Here is a 24,369-nt window from a genome sequence, read left to right on the forward strand (position 1 = left end):
GGATCAGTTGGGCATGAAACTGGGGTCACTGTGAGTAGGCAAGGGGTTGGACTAGATCACCCTGGAGGTCTCTTCCAACTCTATGATTCTATGATCTACATATTACTGACAATGGCCTGATCAAATAAAGGCTCAAAGAGGGTTGGAATGATATGCATGCAAAATGATATCAGAGTTGAACATTGCAAGTGGAACTGAAGCCTATTATGCAGGGTGTTTCCCATCACTTTAGCTATACAAGTCTGTTGGGTTTTCTTTGTCATTCTGCATTGACTTTCCTCCCTTCAGTGCTCAGTTCACTGTTTACCTGGGTTTTCTGAGAGTGATTTTGTGTAAATTTCCCCCTTGTTTTGCTTCCAAGATGATGGTAATTCAAAAGTGTATACATTCTCTCAAATTCTCCCCCCCCTTTTGCTTCCCCTTGAAGGTCACTCTCTTCTCACATTGAGGTAATTCCATTCACTCTGCATCTTTCACCATACCCCCCCCCTTCATTGGGGTGCAAGCTCCATTTCGCCTCATTAATTTTTTTAACAAGGAGCCAATGGTATGAGATTGCTGCAAATCTCAGTTTGCTGATTTTTTAAAAAAATTAAATGATGGGGGAATTTTAAAAGGAGATGCAGATCAGAGAGGAGGCAAATAGCAGTGTCCCCAATACAAAAGGGGGGGGGAGCCATTTCAGTGCTGCATGCAAACAAAATAAAGAAGGGGGAATCATCAGCACAGAATGAAATTGAAATGAGATGTAAAGAGAGAAAGACACTGGGATGGGAAGCCTAAAGCTTGCAAAACATTTCCTCGTTTAATGCTTTAGTGAACAAAGTTGGGGTGGGGGACAATTTTGGCAGTCTTTGGAAGCCTATCATTAAAATAGCAGCTGAGCCACATGGACCTTCTGCAAACCGCCAAATTTAAGAATCCCTTTGGATTTATTCATTCAGAGGAAGAGTGCAATCCGCAAAAGACAGGCTTTTAAAAACTGCCAAGATCATGACCAGTGTGTAGGATCGAATTAGAGAATCTTGAAGAGAAAACCACACAAATTTGCAAGGAAGGGCAGGAGATTAGCATTACTGTGCAGCTGTGCTAGAACATTGGCAAAAATACTCCTCATTTGTTTTTCAAAATGCTCCTCAGAGCTTCTGCCAGAGGAATCCTCCCCCATCCAAATTGCAGCCCTGCGCAAAGTGTGGTGAAGTTGCAGTTGACTTTGCACAGGAATGCCCACAGACACAGCTTGCCAACAATCACAGCTTGCAGCATCATTGGAGTATACGATGCATTCTGTACGCTCAACATGTTCCCCCATATCACGAGATTGTGTGACTCCCATTTTTTACAGTGGCTGATAACACAGCAGAGAATCCCCTCATGCAAGACAATATGGAACCCTCCCATTGCCTGTGTTCCTTTCTAATGCTAAAATTTTTGAGCAAAACCTGAACCATGAGGATTTAAATGGAAAGGGACTTGCTGGATGTTGCTTTGCAACTGCAATAGGGCAATTGTGTAATTTGGGGGGGGGGAACCTTGGAAATCACCCCCCCACACACACACACATGTCCCAAGTGATGTTCTACCCTGTTTAGAAAAGTGCAGGGTTTTTAACTGTAGTTTCAGAAAAAATACACCAGAGGAAAAACAATGGTCCATAAGGCAGACACAGAATCCAGTCAAGTTTAAAGGCTTACTGCTCTGAAAATCTACAGTTAAGGCATGCATGTGTAATGAGCCTTAGTGTGAACTTTCATTGCTTAGGTGTTTTTTAAACCCATATGTTCAGTCATAATTGGTAGGATGAAATGGTATAAGGATCCTTTCTGCATTGTTTTCATAACTATGAAAATAAAAAGAGGCTTTTAAAAACAATAAAAGAACGCAACTGGCCAGGTTTCTAATTTTATTAGGAATAATGAAGCTGGTGATTCAAAGGTGCAGGGCTAGATTGTATTCATACCAGCTGGAATTTCCATGATTTAATCAGGAATTGCCATGATTTACCTAATTTTTAAGGACAATTCAAATGACACCATGATCAGTGCAGTGCATTCCCATAATTTCCGTTTTGTTCTGTGTTTTGTCAAGCCTTTTTTTTCTAGTCCACAAGATCCTGAAAATACTGGGGAGTGCCTGTACCACTTGTGTTGGTTCCACTTCATTAAAAAAATTCCCTGGAGTAGATAGTTTATCACTTAAAAGCATGTTCTTATCGTCATCTCTTCAATTCCACATGTATTTATGACATCCTGCAATGACATGACTTTGGAACTTGGTGGTAGCCAAGCCAAACATTCTGCTAATTCACAGTGCCCAAAGAGACCTATTAATCCACTTCTACAAAACTCTCTGGCTTTGCACTGATCTTGGTTTAAGGGCCCATGCCAAGATGCCAGTTTTCACTGCTAAAGTCTCTAACAGTCTGGTCCCAGCACGGTCTAGAATTGTGCTTCTCACACACAAGTCCATGTGCACTGAGGTAATGCGAAAGGGGAGGGGATTTTTAGTATTTAAAAGCTATGGTGCCTGCTGATTGTCATCTTCAAGGAACACCTGTGCCCCTGTATTTCCACAGTGTAATATTTCAATGTCTGTTTGTAGAAATAAAATCTATAAATTCTCAGGAGGGATTTCCTCCTTTGTGGTATCTGCACTGTTAAACTCTTGGTCCAAAGCAAATCCTCTGGCTTTTTTCCCTTATAAGGCTTTTGGTGACTGGTGAAAATATTCTTGTCTTCATGAGCTTTCTCTTCTGTCAATGATGATTTTTTTTTCATCTATTCTTTCTCAACTGCTGTTTTAATTTTAAAGCACAGTCTTTAGCATGATTGTTTGGAATAACATCCAACTTGGTTCAGCCCAGGATATTTTAAAGTAAGTATACATTAGTTTTATATCATGCTTTTATTTTTATTGGCTTTTATATTGAAGGTTATTGTTCTGTTAAACCTTTTGGTTTAAGCCAACATGAATACATTTAGTATAAGAGGAATCATCAGGTTAAAATGAATGAATATCTCTACCACCAAAAGGTCCGTGTAAAATATTGAGAACCTTCAGGACCAAACTCTGCCTTGTGGGATGAAAGACAAGTTTGTTTTGCTTTCCCGGGGGGCATTCCCTTTCCCCTTTTTGTCAAGAACAGGCCTGTTACCATAGAAACCACAACTGTTGTTTCAGGAAAGACACGGCTATAAGTGTAGCTGCAGGATTTATTTATCATAATGTTAGGGACCCAAGAGAATACAGAATGCCAAAAGAATTGCAGGTGTGGGACAGAGTTTGAATATGCAGAGAAAGCAGACCACCAGGCTACTTGGAGAATTAAATAGTTTTATTTATGAAGAGAAAGAACTATGGAGAGAGAGGGAGGGAGAGAGGGAGGGACGGACGGACGGACGGACAAACAGACAGACAGACAGACAGACAGACAAATTGATCCCCAAGATGCTTCAGCCAACTCACAGGGGCACCTGTCTGCTTCCCTGTCTCTTCTAGCATTTAAACTGCTGCTTTTCCACATATAAGTACATGTCTTCCTTCTTCCTTCAGTTGGGGGGGGGGGGTCTGTGTCAGCCCTCCAAGGCATAAATGAGTGCTTGGACAAAGCCGTTTAAAACTCCAAGAAAATCCAAGCAGGGATGGGAATGAAATAACAGGCCCAGAGTGGGCTGACTCAAAGCTAACTTGAGTTAACTTCTGAGTTTCAGAGAACATTTTCTCAGAGCCAGCTGTAATCCAAAACAAAAGAAAAATCTCAGGATGGGCATGGAGGGAAATAAGGCTGGCAGCAGAGGGCAACCATCAGGCTGCAAAATATTGTTCACCAAGCTCTTTGCAGACTAGTTGATAGTATACCCAGTTCAAAAATTGCTCGCTGGTGGGAGGTGTGCTCGTCAAGGAAGCCACTGGCCACTCTAAAAGCTAGTGGTTATTCAGATTTATTTCTAGTCTAAACCAGAGCATCCAGTAAGGCAGAATGCAGCAGCATCAGAAGGGGAGGGGAGTGGGGCAAGCAAGCCCGGTATAAAATTGTTTTCTGATGTTTAAAAGCCAGTCCTCAAAACAGTCATCTACAGCAGGGGTAGTCAACCTGTGGTCCTCCAGATGTTAATGGACTACAATTCCCATAAGCCCCTGCCAGTGTTTGCTGGCATGGGCTCATGGGAATTGTAGTCCATTAACATCTGGAGGACCACAGGTTGACTACTTCTGATCTACAGCATCAAATTTACAAATACATTCTTACAAGGAGAGCAAATATTATTTCAACCATTTGGTGTCGCTCTTGAGTGCTATGTGATTTCTGGGTGTTTGTTTTAAATGCTCATTCTTTCCTATTTAGCTAAGGAGAAGATGCTTTCACTTGCTCCATTTTACAGCACGGAAATGTGAACTTGAAAAGGTGGGTTTTAAACTGGGGGGAAAACTTCATCTGCTGGTGGTCCCAGCCAGCTCTTAAAATGCAGATGTTAGAAACTATGGGGGGGAATTATGGAACTCATGCGTTTATTGCTGCTCACGGGTATAAGTGGAGGCAAGATTGTAAATAGCCTTTCTTGCTTTTTCCAGCGGTGGGTGGGGATGTAAGTAAGGAGAAGTGAATGGAAAATCAACAACCTCCTCATCAGTATCAGAGACTTTCGCTAACAGATGTCTGGTGAGTCTTTAAACCAGGGGTAGTCAAACTGCGGCCCTCCAGATGTCTATGGACTACAATTCCCAGGAGCCCCTGCCAGCTTTCGCTGGCAGGGGCTCCTGGGAATTGTAGTCCATGGACATCTGGAGGGCCGCAGTTTGACTACCCCTGCTTTAAACGCTAACTTCTTTATAAAGCCCACCCATTGTAAGCTTTTCAGAACTTCTCTTTAGCCAAATTCAAGTGTAGCTTATGAATCGTTTCCACAAGTAGCATCTGTATTCCATAAGAACTGGGATGCTTTAAAAATACTTCACATTTAATAAGCCTCCAACTGTGATCTTTAAGCACCTGTAGGTTCATAGGCTTTGTTGCTAATAGAAAGATGTATTTCAGGATCGCTTAAGGCAGTGGTTCTCAACCTGGGGGTCGGGACCCCATTGGGGGGTCGAATGACCCTTTCACAGGGGTCGTGGCAGGGCAAGCAGCTTGGCCTGGGGGGGGCATCCACACAACAGCCTTGCGGGTAGATCGAGATACAGCATTCATCTGTCTGGAGCAGTGGAAAAGAGCAAGATTGGAATGGTAGGATGAGGAAGAACTGAACTGAGAAACCCCGGGGGAAAGCCAATTTATATACAGTCATGAACAATGGATCTTCATGCCATTGGTCAGTTTAGGTTTAATTTTTGTGAACGAACACTTGCATCATTTTATGGTTGGGGGTCACCACAACATGAAGAACTGTATTAAAGTATTGCAGCATTAGGAAGGTTGAGAACCACTGGCTTAAGGGGTGTATCTTCAAAATCAGCTCTGCATGAAGAGACAACCAAGCAGGTGGAAGTTCAGTTTTTGAAAAATAAAGAATATTCCTTTTCTAAAATGAAGCCTTAAAGAGGAATGTCTCCGAGGCAGTTAGGAGACATTGAGCCATAAGGAAAACTGGGAGGTAAATACTTTTAATAAATAAAAATGTAAAAAGCTTGCTTTTGAAAGCTGGTGCTTGTTGGAATACATACGATCTGTAGTGTGCATGATTCAACAACATATAAAGAATATTTTACAGGTGTGCAGTTAACCTATTTAGATTAGGAACTTCCTAGGGATGCCAGCCTCCAGGTAGGACCTGGTGATCTGCCGGAATTACAGCTTGTTTCCAGACTACAGAGATCAGGTCCCCTGGAGAAAATGGCTGCTTTGGAGGGAGGACTCTGTGGCATTGTCTTCTACTGAGGTTTTTGTCCTCTGCAGACTTCATCTCCAAATCTCCAGGAGTTTCTCCACCTGGATGTAGCAAAACCCCCACCCCCATTATTACTGGAAAACTGGGGACTTGCAAAGACATCACCATTATGCAAAGTATAAAAGGTAAAGGTATCCCCTGGGCAAGCACCGAGTCATGTCTGACCCTTGGGATGACGCCCTCTAGCGTTTTATTGGCAGACTCAATGCAGGGTGGTTTGCCAGTGCCTTCCCCAGTCATTACCGTTTACCCCCCAGCAAGCTGGGTACTCATTTTACGGACCTCGGCAGGATGGAAGGCTGAGTCAACCTTGAGCTGGCTGCTGGGATCGAACTCCCAGCCTCATGGGCAGAGCTTCAGACAGCATGTCGGCTGCTTTACCACTCTGCGGCACAGGAGGCTCTTTATGCAAAGTATACCATTTTTAAAAATAAGAAAGCATCTTCATAGCTCTAATGGGAATTATTGCCGGATGCATTTCCTGGCAGCAGCGGTTTTGCGAGTTCGCCGGGCAAGCGCCACTGGTGGGTGAAATCCGACGCTCTTCGCCTTTCCCGCGGCGGAATTCGGCGGCGCGGTTTCGCCAACTCTTCCACCACTAGATGGCAGCCTTGGGACTTGCTTGGGAAGCCAGGAGCCCGGCCGGAGCCCACTGCCCGCAATAACAACCGTAACGATGGAAGGGGGGGAGGGAATGAGCCTTCCCACATTCTCTGAAATCTGGGACAAAGCAAAAAATCGCCCGGAAGCTGCTTTTTGCATTGCAGGCAGAAGGGATGTTTCCTTCTCGGGGCTGTGAGCAGCGGAGGGAGCTGGCTCTTGGGTAGGGAGGGCAGCAAACAGCATCTGGAAACCCGAAACCCGGCGAGGGCTCGCGGCCGCGTCGGCAGGACCTCTCTCCACGCGGGGCTCATGCGAAGCCCTTGCCTGCCTGGGCACAAGGCGGCGGCGGCGTCCGAGTGAGCGGTGCCGGGGGCGGCCATGGCCCTGGCCGAAGCGCCGCGTTGGGCTCTGCGCTGGCTCTGCTTGGCGGCGGCGCTGCTGGGCGCTTGCGACGGCCAAGGCGGCAGGAGCCGGGAGAACGGCGGCGCCGCCTGCTACGGAGGCTTCGACCTCTACTTCATCCTGGACAAGTAAGTGGCGCCCGAGCGGAGCGGAGCGGGCCGGGCGCCCTCTTGGGGACCGGGATTGTTGATGACTCTTGCAGATTCCGGAGTGGGAAGGAGGCCGGCTCCCCGGTCCCTCGCCTCCACTTTTTCTCGGACGGCCCCCCCCCTCCCCCGGCACTTCTCTTTCCCAGCCCGTGGTCTGTTCGGCCCTGAGGCTCGGACATTTGCTTGGGGGGGGGGGGGGGAGCGAGGCTGTCTTTGTCAGTTCGGATGAGTATAGCGCCAAGTTTTGGGAAACGTCTTGGAAAGGAGGACGGCGATGGGGGCTGCTCAGCTGGGTCCCTCTGGAGCCCAACGTTCAGATTCCCAAAGAATGGGAACCTTCATCTCTGGTCGCCCCCTCCCCCCTCTCAGCATCCATACTTTTAATGCAAACCTGGCCCAGAACGTCCGGGCAGCTCAGCGCGGGAGAAGCCGGGAAAGGCAGCGCCGTGCGGTTTGTTTTGCTTTCAGGTCTGTCTCCTTGCTCAGGTCTGAATCCCTTGGTCCCAGTTAATGACATGCACATCCAAACCGCCCCCCCCACCACCACACACACACACTGCTGCCGCCGCTTTCTCTAATAGTATCCAGAGATGATCCAAAGTGCTTACTCATGTTATTTACCCCGCAGTTGACGCAAAGCCATTCGTTTGCATAAGTGGCTGCTTTGTAGTGAATTTGGAGCGCTTTGGCCGGCTGTCTTGGTGCCCAGGAATGAAGCAGTGGGATGGTCTATAAACCAAACAGCGAATAGACACATCAGGAAACAGAAGAAAAAGAAGCCTTTGAGGAGGCTGGGTGCCAAAAGAGCCACTTTAGGGATGCTGCAGAGGCTTGGGCGCTCAAGGTTCTGACCCTCTTTGCTTCCAGGGGCTGCCCTCAAAGGGGTCTCAGTTTCCAAAGTAGTTTGCCAGTCAGGGAAGGCCTACCTTTTGGGAAACCTAAGCTGCAAATCCCCATAGGCAGGTAGGCACAGTTTGTGGTGTGGAATGTGGATTGTCAGTCTGAGCTGTTAAAAAATGTCAATTGCATAGGAATCCCACTTTTCCTCCCAAAAAGTCAAGGGAGCTGTTTTATCTTATTTGTAGGACAGATCAGATCGAAAGTAGAAGCCAGGGTTGCCTGATAAGCATGGTATCGTAGGGAGATTTGGATTCGAACCCAGATCTTTGTGACGGTGGTGCAGTCAGGTAATTCTGAACTTGATGGCTCTCTGTCAGATGCTAATATATATTTCAGATTTGAAGTCTGACGGCAGCCTGCTGTCGGATTCAAACGGAACGTTTTGCCTACTGATGGACATTGGCTCTCCTTTGTTTAGCTATACCAGTTTCACAGGTCAAATGTTTATTAAAGTTATGTGGTATTAGAATTGCCTGAAAATTGTTCATTCAAATATTCCTTGGATGGATTTTGCCATACCTCCCAGATTTCATTGTTTCACTTATTTATTTTTGGGTTGGAATGTTAAGAATTTATATGCCACTTTAGCAGACCAGTAGGTCAGCCTAGGCTGATCTTGTCAGAGCTTGGCTGCTAAGCAGGGTTGGCTGCGGTTAGTACTTGGTTGGGATACTACCAAGGAAGATGGGCGGTTGCTGTGCAGAAGAAAGGCAGTGGCCGACCACCTTCACTCATCTCTTGCCCTGAAAGCCCCATGGTTGCCATGAGTCTGATGCAACTTGATGGATCACAATTATAACTCATTTTTGTCCTCCATGGAGACCTAATGCGGCTTCCAGCATTGTTCTCTCTGCTAGTTTGCCCTCACAACAACCCTGTGAAGTGGGTTAGGCTGAGAGAGAGTGGGAGACTGGCCCAGGATTACTCAATGAGCTTCCATGGCAGGGTGAGGGGTTTGAATTTGACTGTCCCTGATCCTAGTCCGACACTTTACCCTCTTCACCACTCCAAATGCTGTGGTTACAGGGCTCAGTAGAAGACATCTCCTAGTTTGGGCCATACTTGGCTTCTCATCCTGGTTTGAAGGGCAGATGGAATTACTCCAGTGCTAATCTAGCTGCTGGTCCTCGTTCCAGCCAGCAATTTCTTGCAGAAACTCAGGAGACACATAGGAGTAGCTTCCTTCATTGGTCTTCACAGCAAGCTTGTGAGGTAGAGTGGGTTGAAACAGAGTGACTGGCCAGAAGCAAGGATGCCAGGCAGCCTCCTGGCACATACCCCACTCAACTGTTTCTGAGCAGGGCAATGGGAGGACCCAGCATTGTGCAATGTGGCTGAGTTGGGGTTTTGACCCCAGATATTTGAGATTCTAGCCAGACCTGCTTCCATGGCTCTCATTAGTAGGGTACTTTATGGCAGGGGTAGTCAACCTGTGGTCCTCCAGATGTTCATGGACTACAATTCCAGCAAATGCTGGCAGGGGCTCATGGGAATTGTAGTCCATGAACATCTGGAGGACCACAGGTTGACTACCCCTGCTTTATGGGACAGGGGTTAAGGACTTGGCCCACTATCCCACCCTTTTCATGAGGCAATCCTCTGGGAAAGCTTGCTGAAGCCCAGCGTACCCCTAGGGGCTGCCTCCAGTTGGAACTGATTGCGGGCTAAGAAGCTTAAGTGAGAGAAGTCCTATTCACTCCTGGAGAAAACAAGCAATCTGGGGGATAAAGTGCATGACCCTTCCTGCTCCTTAGTTCAGCTGCTACCTCTATCTTCTTCCATTGGCTGCTTGAAGTTTGGTCTAATTGGGTCCTTTTGAGTGTCCAGTTTCATGCTATTTCTTCAGGGGATGACGAAGGCCCACCTGAGTTATTCACTCTGCCAAGCTTCACATGCAGTCAGGCCAGGGAAACCCAAGTTCTCCACTTAGAGTATATCCTGCCAATGAACAAAGCATTTGCTGACTCTGGATAATGGGCTCTGTTTCTAGCAGTCATGTTTTGCAATGCTTGAAATGTTGGAGACAGTTTGGAAATGGAACAGCGGGACAGCAGGAGAGAGGGAAAGGTATGGAAATGGACTAGGCTGGCCATTTCCTAGGTGTCCAAGACCAGCAAAGGATCCCGTCCCCTAATAGCGTTACCATTCTGACTTTGCATGCAGCAATTTAAAAACAATCCCAGACAAAGGGAAAGGATTCCCAGTTTGCTCGCCTTGTCATTGTCAGGCAAAGGGTCTGTGAACTCTGCCAGTGGCCAAAAGGACTCCAAAATCTGACACAGAGTGCAGACCCATCTTCCATTGCAGGCCTTACAAGCGTAACCCTATAACTGCTGGCCCATGCAAGATCTGCATGATTCTGCAGTGTGTAAAGTGGGCAGCAGAGGAGCTGTGTAGTTAGCATAGTTAGATTAGGAACTTCCAAATATTTTTTCAGATAGACCTCTCCAATGTCCTGTTTGGCTCATCTGGAGACTTCCTGTTCATTTGACCTTAGTTCTTCCCAATTTGCCTGCAAAACCAATTGAATGAATTCAAAAACAACAGTTATACAGTTAGGGCTCTCTCTCTCTCTCCTCTTTCTATACAAAGTATGTTGCTCTCCTAATAAAACTATTTTATTCTTTTAAGCAGCTAGGTGTGTGACTCTCTTTGTTCCTAATAGCTGAGGCTAGAATAGTTGTCTGCTAAGAGAGAACTAAGGTCAGCACTTTTCTGATCTCTCTCAGCTCTTTCTGCCTGTCTCCTGGGAATCCTGCAGTCAAGAGTTTGGCTTCTACAGAGCTACTTTTCATGGGACAGATCTATCCCGTAGCCTATGGGCCCGTGTCCTGGTATGGAGGGTCATCCCTCTTGGCAGCAGACTGAGGCTGGAAAGGCCAGGGAAGCCTCTCATGTGAAGTACACCATGTGTTCATGGGGAACCTGGTGGTCAGTCATTCATAGACAACCTGAGACTAGTTCATCAGTTTGTAGAAGCAGCTATTACAAACTCATTGTATTTGCACTTGTATGTTTTGTATTCATCTCATAAAGTGTGATCAGATTATAAATCTGCAATGGTGTGTTTCAACATCTATGTTTTTGTCTTTGAGCCCATTGACCCATTAAATATTTAAGTGCATACCCTTATTGCTCACATGCACTTAGAAGAAGTGTGAACGCAAGCAACACATGTAGCAGCAAGCCTGTCTGTCTCCCATGTACACTTGTCAAGGAGCCATGACTGGCTGACTTGGCAAAGCAGGGTTTGCCCTACATATACTGGTAAAAGTCCTTGCCCAACCACTTTACATTCTCCTTAAAAGTTCTTGGGATAGCTTTTTGCTCAGGCGTTCCCCTCTGATTTCAGTTTGGTGGAAACTGCAGTCTAAATACACAAAGCCATTATACACCTGAGATGCTGCAGATTTGCGTAGCTTTGTAACTCAGCAGGTCAGAATTCAAAGAGACACATGAGCTCCAAAAGAAAACAGAGGGCGTCTTACCTTCGTGCTCCTGGATGTGCGATTGGTTGGGCAAACCCCAAGGACGTGCCTGCACAGGTGAATGTGGTTTAAAAATATCTCTTTCCAGTATAGCAAGTCAGTGGGCCAGATGTTAAGTAACTTCATGCTCACAAAACACCACAGGCCCTGTAGGATCTGCTTCCTCCTTCCCTGATGCTTCCTTGCTTTTCACTGGCTGCGACAGTATTGATTCAGTCGTGTCATTAGCCACTCGGTTCTGTACGCCTTGTATATCCCAGGAGAAGGAAAGTCAACCTTTCTGTAGCATGGTAGCTCTTCCAATGGGATAGAAAACCCTCCAGTTAACTTTGTGGCTAACAGCCTCTTTGGGCTTCACACTGTGGTCAAGAACTAGTGATGGTTTCCCTTAACCAAGATCAGGCAAGGTGTGCAAACTGAGAATTCCATACTTGATTGGTCCCCTGCCCTAGTTTAATGCCAGTCTTGGAGCCTCTGGAAACACAAACAGATCTTGCTACCCTTTGGAGACAATTTTAGTAGGCCACATTGTCTAATCTATCCAATTAGTTTGAAAAGAAGTGGGTATCTGATTGTAAATATATGTACTTGTAAAGATGCCACAAAATATAACAAAGAAACTGAAATCAGATATGGCATTTATCCAGTATGCTATGGTGCTGTCCTGTAGGAAATGGACAGTATGATTGGTCAACCTGATTGATTCAGTCTTGAACCTGATTTTAAATTTTTACCATCAGCAGCTTCCTATAGGATGGCTCCAGAGCTCAGCAGGGAAGTCATAGAGTTAGCAAATGCACATAGAACATTGCTGGCTCTTTCTAGGGGTTCCCATTAAGGCATCGTCATGGAAAGTCAAAATGGTAGCCATGGTATGTCCTGTGTTAGGAGAAAAACCCTGCCCAAACTTAAGCTGGCACAAATTGCCACTTGGTGACTAACAATGTAAATATATTTATTTTATATATTTACAAAATGTATCATTGGATCCTACAAGGCAGCTAATTTATCCCCAATAAATCTCCATAGGATGGGACATAGTATAAAGATGAGTTAAAATACAGACACAAAACATTGAAAACAAGTAATTCTCAGACCACTGTCAGACGTCCAAGTTGATATCTACCAAATGTCAGTGAGCTGATTCAAGCATAGCCCATAGCATTTTGTACTGGAAAGCCATGTGCTATTTGATTTTCTTGACCTTGGTATTCATGTGCTTCTCCTTCTCCTTCTTTAGTCCTGAGGACGTTCCCTGTCATTGAGTTTTCAAGCAGTCATTGTTACAAACAGGTAAATTGGCCCTTAAGTATGACCTATTGGGCTACTGGTTGGGAGCAAGCCAATGGCACCAGCAATACTACCAGAGTCATTCAGCTTGAACCTGGCCAGTGGGAGTAACCATGGATAAAAGTTCTTCCATTGTTTCTTTTGTGGCACCACTGGTTGGATCCAAGCCATGCGTCCTGGCTGATGGTAGCATAGGAGGAGGGTCATGTGAGCCTCCATCTGTCATCACCACCACAACCCCTGGGTCTTACTATTAGTCCCTTGTAATGCCTCAGCATGCCCTCTTGCTTTAAACCAGGGATGGCCAAACTGTGGCTCTCCAGATGTCCATGGACTACAATTCCCATGAGCACCTGCCAGCACAGGCAGGGGCTCATGGTTACTGTAGTCCATGGACAACTGGAGAGCCACAGTTTAGCCACCCTTGCTTTAACCCATTGCAGTAAAAATGTACTCTCAAAAGTTTTCATAAGTGTCATTTAAACCAGGTTTAGTTTGTTGTGCTTCCGATATCATTCAGGGCCTTCTAGATCAGACGATGGAAAATCCATGAATCAAACAATCCACCTATCTACTAATATGAATCAGGCCACTGAAGGAAAATGAGTAGGTTTAATCCTTCCCCCAACATGTTTTTTTCTGATCAAGTTGACACCCCCAGGCTGTTATTAGCTCTAGAAGGGGGAGGGGGAACGATGGTGCTGATGGGGCCGTATGACTGGAGGCTGTTTCCATTTATAAACCTCCAAGAAGATCCATTCTTGGGTCTTTTTACCTTGTGCCTAATTGATCCCTAAATCAAATTCAAATATTGCAGTAAGTAGACTATACAATAAATCCAACTAGCAACTGTCTCTTTTCCATTTTAAAAACATTCTTTATTTTACAGAAACAGAATAAAAATGTGTTACAAAATATATACACAAATTCTATTGAATTGTTTGTCTTTCCAAAACATTCTAAAACATTGCAGACCATCTATCTGCAAACCTACCAGAATGGGACCCAAAGTCTCTTAAAATTCCATGTGATGGTTTCTTCACACTTTGCTTATTCCAGCCACATGCAGATACATTTTTTTCTTGTGCCCTGGAAGGTTTTTCTGTGCTGGTGCATTAAATTACAGTGATATGTCCAGTACCAATGTTAACCTCTAGCAATATGTCAATTACATTTAGTAATTCCTATAGCTTAAAATTGGTAATTGACATGTTGCTGTCACCTAATGCTATAGTGACATGCTAAAGAATGAGGAAACATTTTCCATTTTCTAACAAGCAGAAATGCATAGTCTAGAAATCAGGAAATTTTGCTACTAGTTCCTAATCAGTATCTACAGTGTCACCTTTCAAAAAGTCTACCAAGGTAACCATTGGGTAGCCATTTACATCAGCAATTACACCAGAAATTACGTCAATTACATCAGAAATCAGGACTGATTCCAGAAAGTTTGGATTTTTGAACAAGACCAAAATATATTTAACAGCGCTGCTTATGGGTTAGTACATATCCAACTGGTACTGGAATTATGAATGCACAAGCCAGTGTGTGTGGTGTCAAATGCAATTTATAAAGTCAGACGAGACCAAATTGGGTGGAATACTGACCCAAATCCAATTTTAAACATCAGACTGGATTTCTTTGTTCAAAATGCTCCCCAATTTTTTAATGACATTCATACATGGGTTTCTTTGACTGCAAACCTAGCCGTTTCTGGAGAGTAGGCTCTAAAGAAAATGGGCCCCCCTTCTGAATACGCTTGTTTAGGATTGCTCCCTTTGTCTGGCAGCATGACATAAAACTTGGCAAGGCTTCTGTGGCAATCAGCCTTAAAAGTCTCTCCTCTCCAACAGGGCTCTGAACCTGTTGTGATTTAGGCCTTAGTCAAACCCATATGATTGTCAGCCAGTCAGAGCCCAAGGAATTCCATTGGATGGGACGAGGTGAGCCGGCCTCAAGAAGGATGAAATGTTATAATCCAGCATGTTTTGTCGGTCATTGACTAACTGAACTAAGCTGAGTTTTGATTGAGGTGTCTAGCCATGTTGGTCTGAAGTAGCACAACAAAATTTGAGTCCAAGGGCACCTTTAAGACCACCAAAGATTTATGAGAACTTGAGTTCTGTATGGGGACCAACAGTGGTGTTCTGTTGTCCTGTCTGAAGTCTGCTGTTGTTAGCAGTGAGGCAGAAATGAATAGAGCAGCCTCTAATTTCTGTACCATGAATGCTTGCATTGAATTTCGGTTTGATTCATGTCCTTTATTCATTTGGTCGTCATGTTACTTAATTTTCTCTGCTTTTAGCGTATGTGGATTTTTTCTAAAGAGCCATACAGCAAAAATAAAAGATTTAAAATCTATTCCTCATCCAGTCATAAAGTCTGCCCAGTATCCTATCATATGGACATCACCAAATAAATGCAGAAATGCATAATTATGTCAAGAGTGGGCTAATAAATTACTCGAGAAACCATAGTTCTGCATTGGAGGTCAGCTAAAGAAGAGGTGTGAGATCTTTTAAAAATCACCTCATAGGTCCTGGAAATATGAGAGCAGTGCCTGAGAAGGGCGGGGTTTGAGGAGTGGGGATGCCACTCTAGGCTTCAATTTCTCCTAGAGTCTATGGTACACGTCACTCTCTAAAGCTGCCTTTTCTGTCTCAGGAACTGAAATTAGTAGTCTGGAGAACAGCTGTTGTTCTGAGAGAAATACAGGCCCTACCTTGAGGCTGGTAACTTTGCTTCTGCTTTGAATTTACAAAGTTCTTTTCCTCTCTAAAAGAGGGTGTGACTATTAAGCCACTGTCCTCCTGTGGTTTAAATGTGTGTGTAAATTATTCTATAAAACACCCTTTCTCTCGCCTGAGTGAAATGTTGCTGGATGTCCAACAGCTGCCTGAAGAAACATCTGCAGAACATGAAGAGACTGACATGTTCTCACCAGTGAATTTCCCAAAATAGCCACCACACACACACACATCTGGGACTGCAGGGCAGAACTTCCATGGGGAGGAGATCTGGCTCCCAGGCGGAATTCAGCGCCAGCTCCTCATTTGGCAGAAATGGAGTGTTTTCTGTGTTTGAGCTGCCACTAGTTCTGCAAGATCATGCTGGTTGGAGAGGGACAGCCTTGTAATGCTCAGAAGCAGACTTTGACACCAGGCTCATGGCGAAGAAAGGGCACGTTCATGCCACAGGATGAAAGTGGCTTAATAGTTGTGACCTCTTTCCAGGGAACTCTGAGAGAGACAGTTCTGAGTGGGCTTGCTTTGGGGGTTTTTAACATAGAAGTCTCCACACTCTGAGCAAACTGTAATTCCCATCAGGTTTCTTTGAAGAAAACCAGGAGACCTGTACAAGTTTGTGTGGTGTCATACCTGTTGGCAGAGTTTGAATATAAATGAAGAATGCACGACATTTCTTAGGGGGGATCTCAGAGAGAGATTTATATTTCACCGAGGACCAGGAAGACCCTTTCGTTTACCAGGAGCCCTCCTTCTGCAATTTCCTTGAGGATTTCTGGTGACCAGGAGCAAACCAAACTAGGCTACCAACTTTGGTTTGAGAGATTCCTGGGGAGCTGGGTGTGGTGCCTGGGGATGACAGCATTTCTTTTTTTGGGGGGGGGGGTTGATGGAGCTCAAGGGGAATATGATCCCATAGAGTTCACCTAGGGTGCTAGGTTGGTCAGACAAGCCAGTGGGGGATGGAGAAGGAAAGTTTGCAGGAATTAGAAGGGAAGAACCAGTAAGTGAATGCGAGATCCCTGCATCACTTGGAAGCGGCATAGGGATGTTGGTGGTGACGCTCTGGTTTGTGGGCAAAAACGTCTACAGCAACATAGCTTCTTACCATAGAGTTTTGCCTAAAACCAGAGCACCCCCCCTCCAGATGTGACTAATGTTCATACATCATTTCCTGGTGATACAGGCATGTTGTGTTTATGGTGGTTCCTTCTCTGTGCCTGCTGAGCTCCCCTGGTTTCCTGGAACCTTAACATGGGGGCAGAGGTTCCAAACCAGTGGATCCCCTGGCCCCAACTGAGGACTGACAACACTAAGCTGACATTTCCTCCAAAGCTGACATTTCCTCCAGGGAAATTGATTCCTTGGTCTGGAGATCAGTTGTATCTCCAGGAGAACTTCAGGCCACGTCTGGAGGTGGGTAGCCGTGGGCTCCATCCACACAGGCGAGTAGCCATGTGTTGGCCACTCATCTCTGACCTGCTCACTGGGGGTGTGGCAAGAGGTGGGCCGATTGTTCTGCTGATTGCTCTGCCGATTGTTCTTGCTGCTGCTGGTGCCACAGGGTCTGCTCATCTCATCTGGATCTTAGGCTAAGTTATTGTCCCAGTCTGTCCCTGCCTCTATAGGCCTACTACAAAGGCCTGGAGATTTTCATATGTCCACGCCCCACATGGCATTACAAGCAGGTCTGGAACTGGACAATGGTTCCCCATAGCTTCAGTAAGTTCCAAATGTGGCATGTTACACTGACTGGGATTCAATTTCTTTCTTATCTTGCCTCCCCTTCCACTGTTCCTGATAGCAAAGCATTTAATGGTGGGACATATACAGGATTCTGGATTGGCCTTCATTTTCTGATTCCTTTTGGCTACCATTAGAATTTGGAGGGGGAGATCTTTGGGATCTTCCCTTTTGGGTTTTAAATGTTGTATCTAGAAGGAGGAGAATGCTTCCTCTTCTAAAACTAATGAGTTTTTTCTTGTTGCTGGCATCAAATCTAGTGGTGGCAAAGTTTTTCTGTGTGAAGAGATGTGTGGGAAGGTTTCATGGAAAAAAGAGCTGTAATTTTAGATGTTTGGATTCTTGTTCCAAGGGGAGAAAAAAAGGCTCGAATCTGTACTTATGTGGCAAATTTCAAAAGTGGTGTGCAACTGAGCAAGGCTGTTTCCAAAACCGCTGAAATGTTAAGCCCTCTGTCCAGCTGAACCCCAAGCTGCTACAATAAAGCACACGGCAAGGACCGGAGATGGTCATGCCTGGACAGCAGATGTTAACAAATGTGTAACCATGCTAGGCTGGGGAAAGGGATCAGGCTTTCTATACGTCATGACTGTTTCTTATTCTCCGCTGCCTTGCTATAGAGGAAGGAGATGCGGAAACTCCTTTCCACTCTGATGGGTTCTGCAGGCCAGGATCAGACACTGGCCTGCAATTTCCAGTGTCATGTTCCTGATCCAGAGGAAAGGAGAAGATGATTTTAAACCTTCCACAGGCTGGAAGGTTTGGCACTCACATTGTTATCCTTCATGCACTATCTTGCCTACCAGTGTTCGCCTCATCTAACCAGACTGGACTATTATAATGCACTCTATGTGGCGTGCCTTTGAAGGCATCTTAAAAACTCCAATCCTTAACACGCCCGTGGCGCCACGGGCACCGTGGACTAAATAATTCGTTAAGCCCTCAGGGGGAGGGCTTTGTCTGTGATGAGGAATGGGCCTGATCGGCCCCTTCCTCCGGACAGACCATCGCGCCTGCCGATTGGCCCGGCCAATTCGAAGCCTGCTGAAGGAAGCAACTACGAGCCGCGCAGAGCGCGGCTCGCAGTTGCTTCCTTGAGTGCGGCCTGATGCGTTGGGAGGCACGAAGCGCCTCTCGCCGCTTCAGGCCGCCCACAAATTTCCCAGGTTTTGTAAAGATTGGATTTATGAGGTTTAAGTTACCCTCCCCGCAGGAAAGTGCTTTCTGAAGAAATGACAGGTTTAGGTTCAGGCATATAGAGAGAGGGTTCTGTGCAAGCTAGAGACATCAGCCTTGCAAGAGACCACCCTGGATGCCCCTCTACATGCCCTCCAAGTTCCGCTTCCCTGTTGCTTTCAAGTGTGGTAAACATTTAGATTCAACAGGGATAGTCTGTCTGTAAATGTGTCCATTCACAAATGCACAAACAACTGGAAGGTTTGTGGAAAGTTTGTGCTGCTATGAACTTGAATTTGCAATAATAAATAAACAAACCATGAACCAGCCAAAATTCATCACAAACTTTCATTCGTGATCTGATTCATGCCCATCCCTATCCCTAGTTATACATAATTCTCTCCGTCTCTATCTGAACAGGCCACACAAGCCAGATTACCTGCAGATAGGTATGTTGATTCCCCCACACACTGCAGATACTGTCTTTGGGCTGGGACAAACCCAGACTTGCCCTGCCCTGTATCTTACGTAAAGGAGTTTGTGGCTGGTATCATTTAAAAAATAAATGTTTGTGGCCTTCATTCCGAAGGCAGTAGATTCTCTGCTCTCTCGATTCCGTATCGCATCTCTTACCGAAGGGCAGATAGGTGGGCTCTAAAGCTGTGTTGAGATTGCTGTTTGGTAAAAATGTTAACATTCATTGCAGGCTTCCTGTGTGCGTCTTGCCAATCTTCTCTTCATTTGTGCACCGAGAACTGGAGTTAAAAACTAACCTTGCTTACCTGTGACATACAATGCAGGCACACATGAGTTAGCCCCCCCCCCCCAAACTGTGATTCAAAACTGGAAGAGAATTAACTCCGGTTAACTTTTCTATGTGCATTCATGCATCCAAGGAAGCTGGAGTTTGTTTTTAATTGGGATTGCCCATGTGAAAAGGGAGCGGGGAGAAGTGTACAACCATGCAGATTCATCTGCCTAGTTCTTTAACTGTGGTTCACTATGATGTTTGCACAGAGTACGTTTCTTAACTTAGAGCGGCTTCCCTTTACTATGGACCTTCTGTAGCTATATACGGTACTGTTATGCTCTTCCCACTTCCTTGAACGATGAAAAGTCTGAAGAGCAGCCCTATCCCTTCAGAGAAGAGAGCGACTGAGCAAGCATGAAGCATGTATGCATTTTTGCTTTACTATATAAGCTTTGCACAGGGGAAGATGAGAAAGTGCTCCTACAGGGTGGCTGCATTTATTTATTTGTTTGTTTGTTTGTTTGTTTAGATTTATAGCCCACCATTCCCAAAAAAGCTCATGGCAGGTTACAATATATAAAGACGCCCAATAAAATTCCCCTAAAAACAATATACAATCCACAAAACCTATATAAAGAGCCAAGATATAATGCGGCGAGATGAACAACAACAACAAAAAAAGACTAAAAATCCCCCCAACTAGGACCTCCGGGGGTGGACATGGGAGAATTGATCTTCCCACTGCCAATAAGATGATTAAAACTGCTACTCCAACTCAGCTCCCCTCTCCCCTCTGAGATTTTGCACCCCAGGGTGCTTCAGCCAACATACCGCAGTTCTCTGCCCCTTCTTTCCCTTTCTCTTCCCTGATTCAAACCATTGTTTCTTCACAGACACATGCTCCGGGGTCTGTGGAGCGGCCACTTCAAGGCTACCAGTGCCACAGGGACCACTGGATTTGGCTTGCGCCTAGGCCATTTGAACATCCCATTCAGTGTGCCAGAATGGGCCATATCCCTGCACATTGGATTCCATTGGTGGCCTTGGAGAGGCTGCCTAGCTGTCCTGCGGGCAACTTAGCCCCAGGGAGCTGACGGCAGTTCTGGCTCCTGGGAAATGTGCTTTGGCAGCATGACTGGCAGCAGGCGCAGGCTCCTCCTGCTGTCAGATCCAAGTTGTCCCTGCAGCGCAGCTTGGGCTGTTGTGGCTTGGCTCCCGGTGATGTTACCATTCAGTCCAGGTACCTTCAAGGACCACTCTGTTTCTGCCAGCCTTTGTGTTATTGGTATGGTAGCCTAGGTAAAAGTCTGGCAAGGTGGTTCAGTATTCTTGTCAAGAAACAGTCCCCAAGGCTCACCCGGAGTATAAATCATATGCACAGGGCTTTGCAGAGCAGCCCATGAAATATGGGTATTTCTCCCCCCCTCCTTCCAAGAAAACACAGGCGGCATTTTTAGCAGCAGATCAGGTTTGGGTGTGATGAGCTGCACAGATGTCCCGATGAACTGAATGGTAATGAAGCAGCTGAGGTCCTCTGTGTTTCTCTAATTAAACCAGTATCCCCTGGAACAATTTTTTTTTCCAGATCAGGAAGCGTCCTGCACCACTGGAGTGAAATCTATTACTTCGTGGAACATCTGGCTCACAAATTTATAAGGTAAGAAATGACAGCCTGATGATAGCGGAAGCAAAAAGTGGGAGATTGGGAGAATCTGAGAGGCAGTGTGTGGCATGCACATTTTCCGACCAGGGCCCAGTGCAAAGTTATGCATGCGTAAATTAGCTTAAGATTCCAACTCTTACTAGGGATGAAGTCCTTTTGGACTTGCCCCTGTGTAAATGGGCATAGAATGGGCTATACTCAGCTGTGACCTTGATGATTAATTATGAATCAGAAGAGAAGTCGTTACACAAAATCTTTCTGGGTTTGGTTTTTGCTTGTTGTCCATGTAAATTCAACCCCATAGATTTTCATTCATCATTTCTGTGTTTATTTTAGTGAATCCATATATATCTCACTTTTTCCCCTGATGGGGATCCAAAGCAGCTTATATTAGTTTCTTCTTTTCCATTTTATCCTCACAACAACCCTGTGAGGTAGGCTAGGCTGCATGTGTGTGCCTGACCCAAGAAGCTCCCATGGCAGAGTGGAGATTTGAACTGTGTGATCCTAGGCCAACACTCAAAGCAAAACACTCCCTAACACATCATCATCCTGACAGCTCTTTTCACAGCTGAGAAGAATTTTGAGCCATTTCCCAGGAATATTTATTTGTAGATTTCAACCCTTCCCCATAGTAATTAAATATTAATCTCAGTTTTAAAACTCTACAATTTAATTCTTTTAAAATACAAATCCAGTTGTACAGAAACCTGGGACCACCCGTTCTTTGCACGAAGCATTGAAATAGTTACTGGACCAGGGGGAGGGGGCATATGGAGTTCTTAGGGAGTTGTCTATGGGTAGAGTTTTGAGCAGGGAGCCCAGCATTATCTTGATGTTATTTCTAGGCCTCCGCCTTAGGCCTGGTGGAACAGCATCTCTATTTTGCAGGCTCTGCATAACTGGTTAAGGTCCTACCAGGCCAATTTCACTTCTTTGTGGCCAGGGACCCTGAGTAAATTTTGGTCACTAGATCTTAGTGCTCTTGGTTACACAAATATGCCTTGGGCTTCTCTTGGTTCCTTGCACTGGATCTCTTTGGACTGAACAGATTCTTTGTTTTCAGAGGACATGATTTTCTAAATATGCATGCAGTCCCCAGTGGGGCAAATAGCACCCCAGAGCTGTTTGGAGTTGGAAAGATGTCACAGGAGAGGAAGTTCCTTTTTTCCATGCATTGTGTTCATTAAATCCATGAGTACAGTAAGATATGAACACCCCAGTAACCAAAAACTTTGCTGGAACCAGTAATACTGAATGACAACAAGCGGAACTGTGAAACTTATATACACTTTTGAGGCTCCTGATTGGTCCTTAATGGAGGCTCATGATTGGTTCATAAGTCTGTTTTTGTGGTTGCTTAAGAGTCTGGGACCGATGAATCCTGAATGAGGGCTCAGGATCCCAGTCTTAGGTCCAAGCTTGAGGTTTCTTACAAGGTCCTTTGGGAACCACATACACAACAGTGGTCCTGCTGACCTGAATTGTGGCCCTGAGTATTTGGAAAGTGATTTCCCAGCAGGGTGACATGTGACTGATAGACTCACAGTCTGGTTAGGGAACATGCCTGAGATTGTAATATGTCCCTTGGTCCTTCACGTGTTTGACCAGGCATGCTTCTAGTCCTGATGGCATGTTCATGGTCCTTTAATGCTGGTGAACCTTGATTGCATACCAGTGTTGCATACAGTTTCTCTCTAAGAATCCTGGTAGTTATGCACTTTGGCAAGGATGATAAGTCTCTCTGAGATCCCCTAGCTTGCCTTAAGGTTCCCCGTGGAAAGGGAAAGACCATTCATTAGTGGCATAAATACGCTTTACCATCAGTGGTTTTTACTGAATTCGGGACTGCTTATTGGCGGTGGTATTATTTATACTACCCCTTATCCCTCAATGCCACAGAACAAATCTAGCCTCTGATTATCCAGGCTATCTCTATCTAGTATCAGCCTGGTTAAACACTAAGCTAAGAGCCATAGACACTAAGCTGGCATAGAGATGGGTAGAAGTTTATGTAGACGTTTTGTGGCTGTTTGCTTTGGGCTTGCTGTATTTTTGGAGTCCTCAATCAAAGAGCTCATTGGGTTGCTGAACGTTAGGCATTCAAGTCTGGCTTTGTTCATTTAACAAAATAATATCCACAAATAAGGTCAAATGTACACAAATGAGCTTGTACACAAATGAGCTTGTACATTTTATTGTTGAAACATTTCCCATGCTTATGGATGAGGAGCCCTCTAGTTGGGTACAGAGAGCTTTTGTGACAGTCCGGGAAGAGATTGTATGAGTTTTGGAAGTGCAGTCGGACTCACTTACCCAGAAGTACTTTGCCAAACTCACACCACAAGGCTGTGAATTTTAAAGGAACAGCAGCTTGGAGTGTTGAAGGATCTGGAGGGAGGGAGAACCAAGATTAGGAATGGAGGGTTAAATGAAGAGTTCATCACGCAGGTGTGAAGAAGCCATCATAAATATGGCTCAGCATGCACAATTTCCATGTCTCCTCAACTCACCTCCATGCTTTTCAGTGAGTGCAGATGTGTCTATGTTCACTCACCAGAAATCAAGTATGGAGGAATCAAACCATGTACATCCAATCATGTGTGAACCAGGACAGAGACTAACTCTGGTGCTTCCTTTATGCAGCCCCCAGCTGAGAATGTCCTTCATTGTATTCTCCACTAGAGGTTCAACTCTAATGAGACTTACCGAAGACAGGTAAGAGGGGATATAACAGTGAGAAGGTACTGAGGTGGACTGGGCAAATGGGATAAAGCATGTTTCTAATGGTAACACATCCAAAATTTGATGTCTACGAGCGTACACTTAGCCCATGGCAGGAAAGCAGAGAAATTTGACTCTGCAGATCTAGTACCATTTTCCAGTATATCAAACAGAGCAACCGGTCTGAGTCTGGAGAACTATCTCAGTCACAGTTCCAGAAACACTTTCGAAAACTTTTACACTGAAAGCCAAAAAAAGGAATGTCAAAAAGCAATCAAGGATAGATTCAAGTGGGTAGCCGCATTGGTCGGAAGTAGCACAACAAAAATAGAGTCCAATAGCACCTTTAAGACCAACAAAGATTTATTGAATAAATCTTTGTTGATGAATAAATCTTTGTTGGTCTTAAAGGTGCTATTGGTCTCTATTTAAGAAGCAGTCAACTACCCTTTCTCTCAGTGGACTAAACAGTACCTAGCCGTGCCATGGTTCAAGCCACATATCCATGTGAGTTAGACCCGGGCTATTCATGCAATAGACTCTGCCTGTCTAGACTTTGGAAGCCCCCCGCCCATGAGAGGAAAAGAAAGGGGTGATAGGAAGAGCTGTTTATCTCTCTCCTTAGCAGTTAATTTTCTCTTGGGTTTAGGAGGGGAAGGAGCAAGGAAAATTAAGCACAGATGAGCAATGAAGGGTAGAATTAGGCCCAGTGGTTCTGGCTTCCTGGTGAGTTCGCTTACAGTCCTCATCAGAAATCTGATCAGGCACAGATCTTTTTCACTTGGGTGAGCATGCTCTTGCACATCTGCCTAATTTACTATACAATCTACAAGCAGATTCCACCTGACCCA

General features: G+C 45.2%; 1 protein-coding gene across 1 annotated transcript in view; it reads left to right on the forward strand.

Moving 5' to 3' along the window:
• Nucleotides 1-6,549: 6,549 nt before the first annotated feature.
• ANTXR1 (ANTXR cell adhesion molecule 1) overlaps nucleotides 6,550-24,369 on the forward strand; it is a 124,258-nt gene continuing 106,438 nt past the window's right edge. Inside the window, exons 1-3 of the mRNA XM_077304932.1 lie at nucleotides 6,550-7,018; nucleotides 20,717-20,788; nucleotides 23,441-23,512. Of these exons, the coding sequence (XP_077161047.1) occupies nucleotides 6,867-7,018; nucleotides 20,717-20,788; nucleotides 23,441-23,512 (296 nt within the window). The 5' untranslated portion in view covers nucleotides 6,550-6,866. The remainder of the gene's footprint in view (nucleotides 7,019-20,716; nucleotides 20,789-23,440; nucleotides 23,513-24,369) is intronic.

Source organism: Paroedura picta, chromosome 12 (genome assembly GCF_049243985.1).
Source record: "Paroedura picta isolate Pp20150507F chromosome 12, Ppicta_v3.0, whole genome shotgun sequence".
NCBI lineage: Eukaryota > Metazoa > Chordata > Lepidosauria > Squamata > Gekkonidae > Paroedura > Paroedura picta.